Source organism: Amblyomma americanum, chromosome 1 (assembly GCF_052857255.1).
Source record: "Amblyomma americanum isolate KBUSLIRL-KWMA chromosome 1, ASM5285725v1, whole genome shotgun sequence".
Taxonomy (NCBI): Eukaryota; Metazoa; Arthropoda; class Arachnida; order Ixodida; family Ixodidae; genus Amblyomma; species Amblyomma americanum.
In genome coordinates, this window is record NC_135497.1 from 113,858,099 (window position 1) to 113,872,479 (window position 14,381).

Here is a 14,381-nt window from a genome sequence, read left to right on the forward strand (position 1 = left end):
ATTCAGCGGCCACTGCCCGGTGCGTTGCAGTGGCCTTTGCTAACCGGCGGCCGTGAGATCAGCCAGCCGCTCTTCCCGGGAGGCAAAGGTGAAATGAGGGGATGGGAGATCGGGTACGAGTCCATCGCTAATTGGTGCCGATGATCAGATACTGTGTAGATAATTCGTGTGTGCAGACAAACGCGCACAGTGCTACGTTTCGTGATAAACGCGTTGGCTGGAGCCCTGAATATGTCGTTCGCAGACTTCATGAAGTCCGCATCTTTTTGCTAATTTCTACCTATCAGATTATCAGACTCGAACAATAAATTGGATAGCGTTCAGTTATAACTGCTATCTCCTTTTTTGTGTCACCATCATCATCAGCCCGACTACACCCACTGAAGGACAACGGATTCTCCCATATCTCTCCAATTAACCCGTGCCAGCTGCGACCACCCTGTATATCCCTGCAAACTTCGTAATCTCTTCCGCCCACCAAACTTTCTGCCGCCCCCGCTACGCTTCCGTTCCCTTGGAATCCAGCCTGTTACTCTTTGAGGACCATCGGTTGTCTTGCCTTCGCAATATACATTCCCTGCCCAAACCCATTTCGTCCTCTTGATTTCGACTACAGGCTTTCAGTGACCCGTGTTTGATCCCTGACCCACTCTACGCTCTTCCTGTCTCTTAACGTTTACACCTATCATTTTTCTTTCCGTAGTTCGCTGCTCTGTCCATAACTTCGGCTGAACCCAATTTGACGTGTGGGCCGACCCTCGCCGTTAAAAAAAAATCGTTGGCATAGAAAATAGGAAGTGATTCTGCAAACGAGTCTCAGAAACAGTGACGGTTTAAAAATGTGTAAGCAAAATGGTATCGCACTGAGCGAGACACCGTCACCGAAGACGAGGAAGAAAAGCGGCACCGTTAAATGATGTCTTCTTGTAAGAAACCTCACTGTTTAACGGAACCAATGCCAAGGCCGCTGCCAGCCTAATGCTGCATCTTCTAGCCAAGTCTAACCCGTGTTGCATTTCGGCGCCTTTAATCTGTGTGCGTGCGTGTAGTCCGGCCTCGCAAAGCGCCGATTCTACGCCGAACATCAGGGCACCTGACCAACGCATTTGATGTCTGCTCTGATTGTTCGCAGGCGGCGACTGCTGTCACTACATGCACGCATGGCCGGGGTGAAGAAATCACGTGGACCTCAGCCGCCTCAGCCCAAGTGAGTTCAAAATGCGCTCCCAGTAGACAAATTACGCAATATTTGGTATTTCAAGGCAAGATGACAACACTCGCAATTCCCAGTCGTGGCTCAAGTGTTTACTAGCTTCATTTTGGCACTGTTCGCCCTCGAGATTCACCGTTCACCTTTGCGTTGACGCTTTTTTTTTTTTCATATCGCTGCCCCGTAACCACAAGCATACCACCTCGAGCCAATGACCAAGTGCTTGCAAGCCGCTAATGTTTCTGCAGAATCCTTATTTTTGTGAACTCAGAACTATGTTTAAAGCGCATTCTCCGTCGCTTCTGACAAACGCGCAGTCGTAGTTGCGCTGTGAGTTGCAGGCAGTTAACGCGAGCTCTGTATTATGCGTCATGTTCATGCGTCTTGCCTGGCATCAAGGAACACCCGCTGTCAACCGATTGCGTACTGCGGCAGCACTGATGAAACTGCGACCGTGAATTCTCGGGTCCAGCCGCCGTCGGTTCAATTCGGTGCGCCGCAGCTTCCTACTGCGGCACAAGGCACGACTCGGAGATAGATTCATTCAGTAGTTTCTATAGCCTTTGCACCGCTCGTTAATGGCAACATGGGTCAGTTTTATTGCTGCGGAGAATGATGGGACAAAAGCGACCGGACAGACAACCAGTTTCAAATGCAAGCGGCTTTTTGCCACGTATATACTACAACTAGTAGTACGGTGAGAGAGGAAATAGAATCAGCGGTTCCTGTAACTTCGATTTCCCTCAGCAAGCGCGGCTAGCAGTGCTTTACAGGTGCCTCCCAAGTCGATGTTGTTAAGTTGCGAAATATTTGAGAAGGTGGGCGGTTGCTATAAACAGTTAATATTCAGAAAAAAAAAACAAATAGGAGGGAGGTGTCCTGTCAAGTGAGTACGGTGAATATCCGGAGAGGAGGGTGTAAGTAATGGGTGTTACCGAGTATAAATTCCCAAAGCGGGGAGGCTGTAGGGCACAATATAAACCTTTTCACGACTCTCGCAGCAACCAGTACTATGAATGGGGAGAGTGTGAGGGAGCTTAATCCTCCAATCTTTTCTTTTTTTTGCGAGCACTGTCCAGCGTACAGTATGGTGTCACCCTTCGACCCCTTTATGAACATTTCTGTGTATGGCCTCTGCAGCAAATGTGATGCGTTCAGAAGGAGGGATGTATCTACCATAGACACGGCCTCCTAGATACAGATCACTGCCGCTAATGGCCAAGTGAAGGGTATATAGCCTGGCTGTTGAATTTGCTTAGCATAATGCAGTGTGTCTAACGGCCTGCTCAGCACCTAGGGAAGCAAGCACGTCAACACTCGTGCATCGCCTGCACGACGGATATACGAACCACTATGATAACATAGCCCTTGACCTCCACCCAGAGTAGAAGGTGGTCTGGGGATCACGCGACAGCAGATTCTAGTTCGTACTTGTCGATGGCTTTGGAACTTTACAGTTCATCGAGCACGATGGCTACGAGAGCAAACCCACAAACACCCCGTTCCGGCTTTCTTGCCTTGGTGTCGCAGTACCGCCGACGAGAAGCTGTCGTGCATGCCAGCCGAGCAAGTGTCAGCGGCGCGCGCTCTTCTCCTGGTGCAGGCGCGGGCCCCCGCGGAGGGCGACTGCGCGGGTCGCCCCAAAGGGCGACAGGTCAGGCGACAAGCCAGGCCACAAGCCAGACGACAAGCCAGGTGACAAGCCAGGCTACAAGTCAGGCGACAAGCCAGGCCACAAGCCAAGCGACAAGCCAGGCGACAAGCCAGGCGACAAGCCAGGTGACAAGTCAGGCGACAAGCCAGGCCACAAGTCAGGCGACAAGCCAGGCGACAAGCAAAAAGACGAGGGCTACGGAGACGTATGTGAGGTGATCGGAGAGAAGCTTCTCAAGCTGCTGTCCGATGGGGCGGAGCGCGCGCTGCACTCGATTCCCCTTCCGCTGCTCGGGGCGTCGGACGCCGAACTTCGGGACGCCACGCTGCTGGGCCTCGATAACTTCAAGTTGCGACCGGAGGACCCGGCTCGCGTCGTTCGCTCGGAAAAGCACCTCATCGTCCACATCCCGTTGCAGGCAAGCAGTCGCCAAGGCAGCCGACGCGCGTGGCGTTGCCGTCACGCACGTGGCCATTGTGTGGTTTTGCCAGCACCGCGCGCACTTCTGTGACCTACGCGTCAGCGCGTAGTCAGGTTCCGCATTGGTAGTTACAAACGCCACGCCACTCCGCACTCTGCTCGCTGAAACGATGACGAAACTTGCGGTACTGAAACTGAATGGCCGTGGACGACGCCCAGCACCGCCGTTGTCAGTATGCGACTGAAGGCGATTGGACTGAATGAAGAGTAAGATCATATCCTTGCTCGCTTCCAGGAAAAAGAACAGGGGGAGAGGAGGGGGTTCGGCACCACGTGTTTTTTTTTTTTTTGGTTTCATACCGCGTATCGATGCAAGCGAGGTGCGCAGGCGACGACTAGCGGCCGAGAACGGATAGTGGTTTCACACTTCGAACGTATGAGCTAGCAGGGTAAAGATTCAGCCTTGCTGATAACGTTCGCCTTCCATCCACAGGAAAAGTTCGTTCGTGCGCGGGTAGCTTATGATTTTACAATATTCGCCGACCACGCGTCTAACACGCGGTGTCAGAACGAAACACCCGAGTTGAAAGTCATTTCGAGATTTGCCGGTTAAGATGGAGCAGTGAAAATGAAACTTCCGAGCTGACATAGCTGCGTCCTTCTCCAACGTACTCCTGAGATCACCCCCTCCCCTTATAAATGCGCTAGAACTTACAGTGGCCATTCCTTTAACCGTTTTGTGTTTGTCTGAAGCCTGCTCTTCTGGCAGGTGGCCCACCTTCCAAGGTGGGCAGGTAGCACCCACTTGCCCAGGTTTATGTTTATGCCACCGAAACCAAGGTGCATAGGGGAATGTTTTTTTTTAAATTTCTGGCGCTGATCAATGGGAAAATAATATATATATATATATATATATATATATATATATATATATATATATATATATATATATATATATATATATATATATATATATATATATATATATATATATATATATATATATATATATATATATATATATATACCTGACAGGTTGTGATGATGTGACGTCACATGACCTAGGTGGTAGGTGGGTTCTTCATAAGACATGCTACAACAACCTTAGCGTAGCAGCGTTTAATGATGAAAAAATTGCGAAGCCCAACCTGGTAGCGCACATATTCGTATTTGGCCTAACTACGCAAAGCGGCTGCAATTTTTTTCTCTCTCTCCCTGACTGCAGTCGATCGAACCCGGCCATGTTGGCCGCGTTTCGATGGAGGCGAAACGCAAAAGGCGGCCGTGCGCTGTGCGATGTCAGTGCTCGTTAAAGATCCCTAGGTGGTCGAAATAATTCCAGAGCCCTCAACTACGGCACCTCTTCCTTCTCTTTCTTCTTTCACTACTACCTTCTTCCCTTCCCTTGCGGCGCGGCTGAGGTGTCCGCCGAGAGGTGAGACAGCTACTGCGCCATTTCCTTTCCTCAAAACCGATTTCAGTCTATCTCCCCTTCCCTCAAAATATTAATATCGCTCTTGCTCGGATAGTACAGGTGCGGCCAAAATATTGCGGAGCACGCTTCGGCGCTTGAAATTTTCTCACGCGTTCTGTACAGAAGATACGTGATGGTTTCTTGGGCTCATACGCGAGCGCACCATCAGTTTAGTTTATGGGGTTTAACGTCCTTTGCAAAGCGACTTCGGCTATGAGGGATGCCGTACTGGCTCCGGAAATTGCGACCACCCGGGGCTCTTTAATGTGAACTGACATCGCACTGTACACGGGCCTCTAGAATTTCGCCTCCATCGAAATTCGACCGCCGTGGCCGGGATCGAACCCGCGTCTTTCGGGCCAGCAGCCGAGCGCCATAGCCACTCAGCCACCGCGGCGGCCCAACGGCATGTACTAACATATGTATAAATTACTTCCTTATTTTCCCTATAGGTAAGACGCTACAAAAGCTTGATCACCGAAGCGTCCTACGCAATGCTATGGACTGTGCGCTAATTTATGTGAAGCAGAACGTATAATTATAGTTAAAGCAAAATCACAGCGCCTAACTGCTTCATAGAAACAGAGGCGGGGTTTAAGTTCATCAGGAAAACCGCGTTGAACACCATTTTTTTTTTGGACACAAAAAGTCCAAGAAAAATGCGCGGTTCAAATGGGACTGCCCATTTGATAAGATGTTTAAGTAACGATAACATGTTGTTTCGAACCCTAGGCCACTCGTAAATGACGTCAATGCATTCCCCGTCGCGCCGTTCAAGCGCTCTAGACAAATGTGTGAATGTCTGTATAGATCCTCAGAAAAGGCCCCTGAAATGTTTTGAGTATCTCGATGAACATTAAGTGCAGCGTTTGATTCTTATCGCTCTATGAGCGGTCGTTTGCAACCCTCAACTATTAGTGCTGACAGCGTAGTCCCATGGTAGGTATCGCGTACAGCTAGGAAATTAACAGCGAACTGAAGAAAATATATTGTGGTCTTGTGCGTGCACCGACTGGCTTGCAGTAAAATATTTTCTTGGCCCCGCCGCAGTGGCTCGATCTGAGCCTATGGAGTTCGGTTGCTGAGCTCAATGTCGCGGGAGATCGAATTCTAGCCGCAGCCGCATTTCGATGGATGCGGAATGCAAAATCGTCCGTGTGTTCTGAGAACCACAGGTCGCCGAAGTTAATCCGGAACCCTCCACTAGAGCGTCTCTTGTTGAACATGAGCAGCTTCGGGGAGTTAAACGGGTGCTGAGGAGAGAAGAATTTTCTTGTTGACATGATTTCGCTCAGCGACTTCATTTAGTTGCATTATTCTGGAGCATGCGAAAAAGCCAGCCGTTGTTTTGTAGGGCGCAAGGTACATACATGTCAAATAAAGACTACTTTTAGAGTGGCAGGTCTTCTGGCGGTTTAGATTATTTATAAACATTTTTGCAAAACTATAAAAAAAGTTCTGTCAGAAGTGGGATTCGAACCCACGCCCGGAAGACCGGACTGCGACCTGAACGCAGCGCCTTGGACCGCTCGGCCATCCTGACGACGAGACAGCCAACATAGTAAAATCCTTCTATTTAGTGAGGAGTCACTAAATATCTGCATCGTATTTTATTTCGATTTATGCTGCCACACAAATAAATGACTAGCAGGACACCATGCGTTTGTCCCACAGAGCAATCGGCTTAGAGGTTCCACGCCCACGGGAGACACTGCTTGTTCGTGCATACTGTAAAATAGTTCTGTGTGTCTTGGCGCTGATCACTTTATTGTTCCCGACTAGCCGCTGGTTTTTCCATGCAGGGAAGGTATACGATACGCCGCCACCTGGAACTTAAGATGCCAAAGTATAGTTTGAACTTCGCTTTCCTGTAATGTTTTTGTATTCCATCGGGCACAGCTTCACGCTTCTTCCCACAAAAATCATAGGCATACAAAGATTGGTATCTGTGCAAAAATGGGTGGTTTTCATCATTTAGCTACTTATTGAGCATGCTCAAGCCGACCCGGGTTTCGAACTGCATTTTTTTTTTTTTGCTGCCGTGAGGCTCCACATTTCTCCCTACGCCTGCCCACATACCCGCAGTGCCCGTAACATGGAGGAAAAAAACTGGAAGAAAAAAAGTTTTTTTTCCTTCCATGGCCCGCCAGCATTGGTACGTGCCGCCATCTGGAGACAAATCACTGACTTCGGGCATTCGGTCCACTGCCGGGCGCGCCCCCATCGAGACCGGCCGTGTTCTGGCGCAGGGGCGTAAATCGGCCTTTATTTACAAAGCCACGCCCCCCTCAGTTACCCTCCAGCTTCTTGTGCAACATCACTGCCTTGCTCAGCAGTATGTGCACGAGCTGCTAACGTCTAGCATGGGCTGCATATTAGAAACGCGATGTTGAAGAAAAAGGGCTCCCGAACATTACACGAAAAATACGCAGCGAATTGCTTCTCGCAATATGCCTCGGGCTAAAAATGGATGTTGTCGTCACGCCGCCACACAGCTTGCGTTCGGCTTTAAACAAAGCTATATTTGTTGCGCTTCATGGTCACCTTGCCTTATACCGTGCACAGTAGCTGCAGATGTTCCTAATGCACTTGGGATAACCACTGTTCCTCGATCCATGTCAGGAGTAACTGCTTTTGTGACCTTTGGCAAGAGTGGGTGTTGGGTGGAGGAAAATTAATGTTAGGATGTTCCAGTAGAGGCAAAATAACCATTGAAGGAGCTTTGTGTGCAGTTCAGTACAGAGAAAGTACACAGTTGTCCACAGAGGCAACTTGCAGCCATTTCTCAGTGTGCTGCATCTAGCAGTGATTTCTTTCTTTCAGGCAAATTTAGCTTACTTAGTTACACTGCTTATTTGGGCCCGCTAGCGAAAGCAGTAAATATTTCTCAAAACAGTGAGCTTCGTAGTACGCTTGTACGGTTGCTGCCATTTTTAGGCCGACATATTTTGCCACCATTAATATCGTCCTGTTTTTGTCAATTTCGAGCATAACATGCATCTTTGAAATGGAAAATGACTCCACGGCCCCTTGGCTGTTTGAAAAATCTTAGAATTCTGATGTTAGTTCTCCCAACCATTATGACAATTTGAACGAAATTTTCTCCATCCCCGTAAAATATAGACCACTAGTATTTTGTGCAGAAAAACTGTCTTTCTTGAGGCCTGGTTATACTATTTAGGTGGAAATATGTTTTCATATCAAACAAAAATGGCACCTGAAAGGGTTACGGTCAAGCTTGTACAGCACAGTAGTGTTACATTGTTAGCAGTTTTGCATCCCAGCTTCGTAGAATGTACTTTGGAGCATCAGATTTGGTACACCACATGATATATGCAGTTGTGACAGCAAACCTAAGGAGCTTTGATTAACAGATGTGTACTACAGTGAACAAGTTTTACCATGTTCACTCAGAACATACAGCATGCTGGTTTAGAAAAACAGACTGCTTTGCATGCATGCAAATACAAATAGTTTTTAAAGATGCCAATCCAATGTGCATTGTGACATGCAGGTGCAAGACCTAAATGTTACTGGCAAATACACGACACTGCGGTCTCATGTCACCATGAAGGGGAAGTTCAAGGCGCACCTGCAGCACCTGCACATCCACACAGAAATCGTCATCTGCAGTGGTCGCCCAAAACTTCAGACATTAGAGGTCAGTTTGTTTCCGAATGAAAATTTACACTTCCTTAAAGTACTTTCAAAACTGTGTGCAAGAGGAGCACTATCAGGCTCAGCATGACTCGTGGAATGACATTACAAAATTGGACCTGGCCTCATAAAGCAATGCTGGAAGTGCACGAAAGTTGTTTAGCTGCCTATCAAAGTAGTTGGGTTCACTGCAATGTCCCCATGTTTAGAGCTATGTATTGCAGCACACTTAACTGCCGCACTGTCATTCGTGTTTATGTTGCGAATGGCAACACTGTTGCCATCAGATTACTGTAAGTCTTATTGAATGTAACTGTACATGCCTAATAAATTTATTGTGTGGCTGTAGCTGGCCCGCACAACAACAAATGCTGGGAATAGCGAAACTTTCCAGCAAACCTATACACTTCTAAACCATTGTCTTGCAGGTCACGAAAATGGAAGGGCTCCGCATTACATCCGCAAAAGGCATGACCGTATTCCTGAACTGGGTCTTGGTCGCACTGATCGACAGCTTTATTAACCGAAACCAGGCACGGTTCTTCAGAGTCATCCGAGAGGCTTTATGGAAAGCATTTGCAATGCACGTGATGACTGTTCTGCCCCGCCTTGATGTACGGTACATTTCAAAGAAGCAGGCATGCCACCATGGACAGCAAAAAAACTGAAAGCTTGCAGAGAAACTTTGCAGCAGTGCTCAGGTGATTTCATTACAAACTACAAAAAGAGGCTAGAACAAAGTCCAAATGGCTATTAAAGAAAGGACCAGCCAAAATACAGATTGCTTCCAGCAAGCATAATAGCACAGCACAAAGTGGTGTCAAGTAAGTGGAGAACAAGTGTTTCCACTTGCCTGACAGCCTCACAAGACTTAAGATTCCAAACTTTAGGTTACAGTAAAGGTACATATACAAGCATAGAAAGGCAAAGCAGCATCCAAAGAACAGAGGGAAAACTCCAAAGGCACCCATGCAACAGAAAATCACTGAACTACTTTTGTTTATGTTAAATAGCTGTGTAAACCGAAGTACGAAACTGCTGCTGCTGGCAGTGATCACATATCTTCTAACAGTTTGCAGTGATACCATCAAAAGAAATGTGCAGCATTCTGGTTTCCTTCACAATTTATTGTCGCCCAGACATTACAGCAGATAATTTAGGTTAAGTCTTGCACAAATCTAGTTTATACATTTCTACTTGTCTTACATACAGACTAGAAATGTGACAGGGCAGTAGAGGCAGTGCAAGGAGTATAAAAAAAATTATGCCGAAAAGTTAGCTACGAATGAAGTGACAATACTCTTCAGTTTTGCATCAGTGGATTCGCTAATGTGACCTTCTTGAGCGATGGTGGTAAGGATATCCTTGTGGTGGCTTCGAACGTGCTGCAGAAACTCCTTCTCAAATTCGTTGATATGGGATGGGTCCAGTTTGTCTAGGTACCCACGGACACCTGTGTAGATAACAGCAACTTGGTCTTCAATTGCCATCGGTGTGTACTGACCCTGCTTCAGTAGCTCTGTGAGTCGTACACCCCTGTTTAATAGCTGCTGGGTGGCTGCATCCAGGTCGGAACCAAACTGTGCAAAGGCAGCAACTTCACGGTACTGAGCAAGTTCTAGCTTCATTGAACCTGCGACTTGCTTCATGGCTTTTGTCTGGGCAGCTGAGCCAACACGACTTACAGACAACCCTACGTTGATGGCTGGCCGGATGCCCTTGTAAAACAGTTCAGTCTCAAGGAAAATCTGGCCATCAGTGATGGAGATGACATTGGTGGGAATGTAGGCCGAGACATCACCGGCCTGCGTCTCGATCACTGGCAAAGCAGTCAGGGAGCCTCCACCAAAGGCGTCGTTCATTTTGGCTGCTCGCTCAAGGAGACGGGAGTGGAGGTAGAACACATCGCCAGGGTAGGCCTCCCGACCTGGAGGTCGCCGCAGCAGCAGGGACATTTGACGGTAGGCGACAGCCTGCTTGGACAAGTCGTCGTAAATGATGAGGGCGTGCATGCCGTTGTCGCGGAAGTACTCGCCCATGGCGCAACCCGAATAGGGAGCGAGGTATTGTAGCGGTGCGGCGTCCGAGGCTGTGGCGCTGACGATAATGGTGTACTTCATGGCGTCGCTCTGGGTCAGCCGTTTTACAATCTGGGCGACTGTGCTCCTCTTTTGCCCAATGGCAACGTAAATGCAGTACAGCTTTTTCTTCTCGTCCGAGCCGTCATTGAAACGTTTCTGGTTGATAATACCGTCGATGGCAATAGCAGTTTTTCCGGTCTGCCTGTCTCCGATAATCAGCTCTCGCTGTCCACGACCAATGGGAACCAAGCTGTCTACTGCCTTAATGCCTGTAAGCATAGGCTCTTTCACTGAGATACGCGGGATGATGCCTGGCGCCTTCACGCCAACACGAGCACGACTCTTGCAAGCGACGGGTCCCTTGCCATCTATGGGATTTCCAAGGGCATCCACGACGCGACCAAGCAGCTCGGGCCCAACTGGTACATCCACAATGGCCCCGGTACGCTTCACTATGTCTCCCTCCTTGATAAGCTTGTCGTTACCGAACACGACAATACCCACGTTGTCCGGTTCTAAGTTAAGGGCCATACCTTTCAGACCGCTGGAGAATTCCACCATCTCTTCAGCTTGGATGTTCTTGAGGCCGTACACGCGGGCGATGCCATCTCCGATGCTGAGCACGCGGCCTGTTTCTTCCAGGTTGGTTGTGGAGGCCTGTCCTAGAATGCGCTCTTCGAGGATGGTGGAAACTTCGGCTGAACCGGCGGCTGCGTAGGAACATGGCGTGGTCGAAAGCTTTCGTAGTGCGAGCGCGCTTATCGCTTCGTGAGCGGGCGCAAGCTTCGATGCTTGCTTCGGGAAATGCCTGGCTAACGTGCAGGCCAATCTGCGGGAGACGAAAGCCATGCTCGCTGCAAGCTCGAACTGCAATGCCCGACGAGCAAATACCGGCGAGATCACCTTCCCCCAAAAAGACGAGAGGACGTGACCTTCTCCGGCGGCCCGGTTGCCAGACGAAACCTAGCGCGCGGTTTTCGCAGCGCGCGCAGCGGCGCGCGCGGCAGGAGCGTGCGTCCCTCTGCGAGCTGCTGGAATGCACTTGGCGCTGCTGGCGAATATATGGTACTGTTTGACGCTTTTATGCGCAAGGAGTACGGGAAGTTGCTTTTATGACAGTATTAGTCACTGCGTTAATAGTGATTTAGTAAAAAAAACAATAAAACGGAAGGAAAAGATGCTAGTCGCGGCATCTGAGACTGGTGATAATTGCCCGCCTGTGTCATCATAGGGGCGTAATTAATTGAAGAACTGTAGCTCTAGAAAAAATGTTTTTGGTCAAAATCATGGATAATCGATAAGGAGCTGTTTACTGCTTAGTGGGTTGTCTTCGTTTACTGGCACTGAAAACACCTGGATTTTTGATCGACGATACTTAGCTTTGCCATTCCAGTCAGAAAAAAAAAAAACACTGAAAATTTCGATTGCAACCAATTGTGTTTTGAAATCCGTTGGAACCAGCTGGGTTCAGGAACTTTAGCCACTGCCTTGACACAAATCGGAGTCCATTAGTCTCACATCCAATTGCTTTCATTGGATCCAAAACGCATGCAATGAGTTCCAGCTGAGACAAATGGGGTTTTCTCCCACGACTGCAAGAGAGCGCCTTGTATTGTGCCAAAATTTCTGCAAGGGAATTGAAGTACTGAGAATTCCACGCATTTAGGAAAGTGAAGCCAAATAAACAAACCTGCGTCACACTAAGGAACACAGACACTGCTAACATACTCTAAGTCCATATACCGGATGATTTTTTTTTTACGTTTACAGATTTTTATTTGAAATAAAAGTGAGAGATACGTCGGTGAGGTCTGTGCAGGTGAGTTGTACAGCAAGACGGTCAGTGTGCACGTGATAGAGCTCAATAATTACACGAAGATTTAGACGAAATTAACTAATCAACTTTTTTATTTTTGATTTTAGGGGGAAAGATTATACTGCGAAATTGAAGGCCGCCAACATCGAATGTGTGTCCTGTTTTTAAATTTTCTTTAACTTGGCTCGAAATATCTAACGTCAAAAATACGCACTAAAGCTAGTTGCGTTAGCTTTTCCGCGTTGCACGTTTGCAAAATAGTTTCACTCGCATTCTAACGTAGCAGATACAGACTCCGTTACTGTATTTTATGACGTAGAGGCAATTAACGTGACTTAGGCGACGATAATACGCACATCAACATCATTTTATAAATATGCAACGTGGGAAAGCCAACTCAACGAGCTTTGAAATGCGTAATTTTGACTTTCGATATTTCGAATTACATTGCCAATAAAGAAAATTTAGAAAACAGTTCACCGTCGTTATTGACGGCCTTCAGTTTCGCAATATAATCTTGCCCCAAAAAACAAAAATAAAAAGTTGATTATTTAACTTTGGTGAATTAATCGTGTAATTATTGAGCTCCATCACGTTCACAGCGTCCGCCTTGCTGTACAATCCATCTGCACAGACCGCACCGATGTACCTCTCAGAGTTCCCAGCCCTTTGTGCAGCAGCGGGACACACATGTATATCCCACTTGCTTCAAGTACCATGAAACGAAAAACGATGCAACCATATTTTTGCCAGAAAAATATTGCCTAACTATTAAACAAGCCATTCAGTGCGTTTTATATTTCGCTATAAGCCTCCTTGAAGTTCTGTCTGTTCTTACAAGCGCGGGCGTACAGTTCGACGAAGCAATTTTCAATTCTAATAGAAGTTGACTGTAGTCGGATACAACTCAAGAACGCGCAGCGGCTTTTCCCCGTCGAAGGACACCCTTCCAGCCAATGGCGTCGGCCCCATGGCCCTGCTAGCGTGACAATGCAGGGAGTAGTACTATGAAAAGGGGTAATCCCTTCCCTCTATGGTCGGGGATAAACACCCCTCTATTCATTGTGGCGCCGCTCCCTGCACTGTCACGCTAGCAGGGTCATGAGAATCGGCCGACGCCATTGGCTGGAAGGGGGTCCTTTGAGGGGAAAAAGCCGCCCCGTACGTTCTCGAGTTGTATCCGACTATAATACGTCATAAGGGAGTAATTACTCATTGAAATCTACCCAAGCGCTGCCATACGGCTGCAAAGGAGAGCTATACAGCGTTCTCATAAACTTCGTAGTTAAAGAAAAATTCGTCCTGGTCCGGGGTTCGAACCCGGGACCACCGCTTCACCGGAGCAGTCGCTCTAGCAACTGAGCTAACCGGGACGGCAAGCTTATGGTAGGGCGAGAGCGAATTCGTCAATACTGGGAACAGTGGGAATGTTTAGGGGAATCCCCCAAGGAAGAGTAGATTTGTAATAAGGGAGTAATTACCCATTGGCATCCACTCAATTACTCTCTTATTACAAATTACTCCACCTTAGGGGATTCCCCTAAACATTTGACCGATTATAATACGTCTGAAAGGCTAATATAAGGATACGTGCCACATTTGAGGCCTTTTTACAAAGTCATTGGTACGACTGTGCAACCATCTTTTTTACTCGACAAGTAGTCGAAACGGCTTGAAAGTGATGTCTTTTAATTTCTAGAGTCACTCTGAGCGCAAGTTTACCATTTGTATGGATGTGAGAAATGCACACAGCTTGGGCCTTATAAGGGGTTAAACTAAGCATCCGTAAAGTTAAAAAAAAAACATGCTGTATATCCAGAGGACAGACTTTGCTCTCACTTATGTATATACCCCATTCATGAGACCCTCCTGCTGAAGCCAGTGGTGCTAGTCTGTTGAGCGAAGTTATTTCATTTAATCATGTCCGCTGTGACTGTGGAAATGATAAACACAATTCAGCAGATGAAGCTGAAATATTTTTCACAACAACCTAATCAGTTGGATGTTGTGTGTTAATATAGAGCAACAATATGCAGACTATAACAAACAATGCAATAATTGGATTCCAA

General features: G+C 47.6%; 2 protein-coding genes and 1 non-coding gene across 4 annotated transcripts; 1 reads left to right on the forward strand and 2 right to left on the reverse strand.

The window, feature by feature from the left end:
* Positions 1-894: 894 nt before the first annotated feature.
* LOC144113485 (uncharacterized) lies at positions 895-11,384 on the forward strand. Of its 2 annotated transcripts, none has more exons than XM_077646575.1 (5): positions 895-1,035; positions 1,133-1,207; positions 2,814-3,282; positions 8,273-8,419; positions 8,844-11,384. In XM_077646575.1, the coding sequence occupies exons 2-5, from the start codon at positions 1,161-1,163 to the stop codon at positions 9,081-9,083; spliced, it is 903 nt and encodes a 300-aa protein (XP_077502701.1). In that variant the 5' UTR covers positions 895-1,035; positions 1,133-1,160; the 3' UTR covers positions 9,084-11,384. The 2 variants fall into 2 exon arrangements, with proteins under 2 accessions (XP_077502701.1, XP_077502702.1); XM_077646576.1 differs by having other exon boundaries at positions 907-926.
* On the reverse strand, positions 6,218-6,301 carry TRNAL-CAG (transfer RNA leucine (anticodon CAG)). Its single transcript has one exon. It is a non-coding gene; the product is annotated as a tRNA-Leu (tRNA).
* On the reverse strand, positions 9,522-11,345 carry LOC144113484 (ATP synthase F(1) complex subunit alpha, mitochondrial-like). The gene has a single exon (XM_077646574.1). The coding sequence runs from the start codon at positions 11,343-11,345 to the stop codon at positions 9,678-9,680; it is 1,668 nt and encodes a 555-aa protein (XP_077502700.1). The 3' UTR covers positions 9,522-9,677.
* Positions 11,385-14,381: the final 2,997 nt, after the last annotated feature.

What these genes read in the sequence shown, in the direction of transcription:
- LOC144113485 (XM_077646575.1), top strand. Translation starts at nt 1,161, where the DNA reads ATGGCCGGGGTGAAGAAATCACGTGGACCTCAGCCGCCTCAGCCCAA. An exon ending in TCGTCCACATCCCGTTGCAG is followed by an intron (nt 3,283 to 8,272) that starts GCAAGCAGTCGC and finishes TGTGACATGCAG; the next exon opens with GTGCAAGACCTAAATGTTAC. An exon ending in CAAAACTTCAGACATTAGAG is followed by an intron (nt 8,420 to 8,843) that starts GTCAGTTTGTTT and finishes ATTGTCTTGCAG; the next exon opens with GTCACGAAAATGGAAGGGCT.
- LOC144113484 (XM_077646574.1), bottom strand. Translation starts at nt 11,345, where the DNA reads ATGGCTTTCGTCTCCCGCAGATTGGCCTGCACGTTAGCCAGGCATTTC.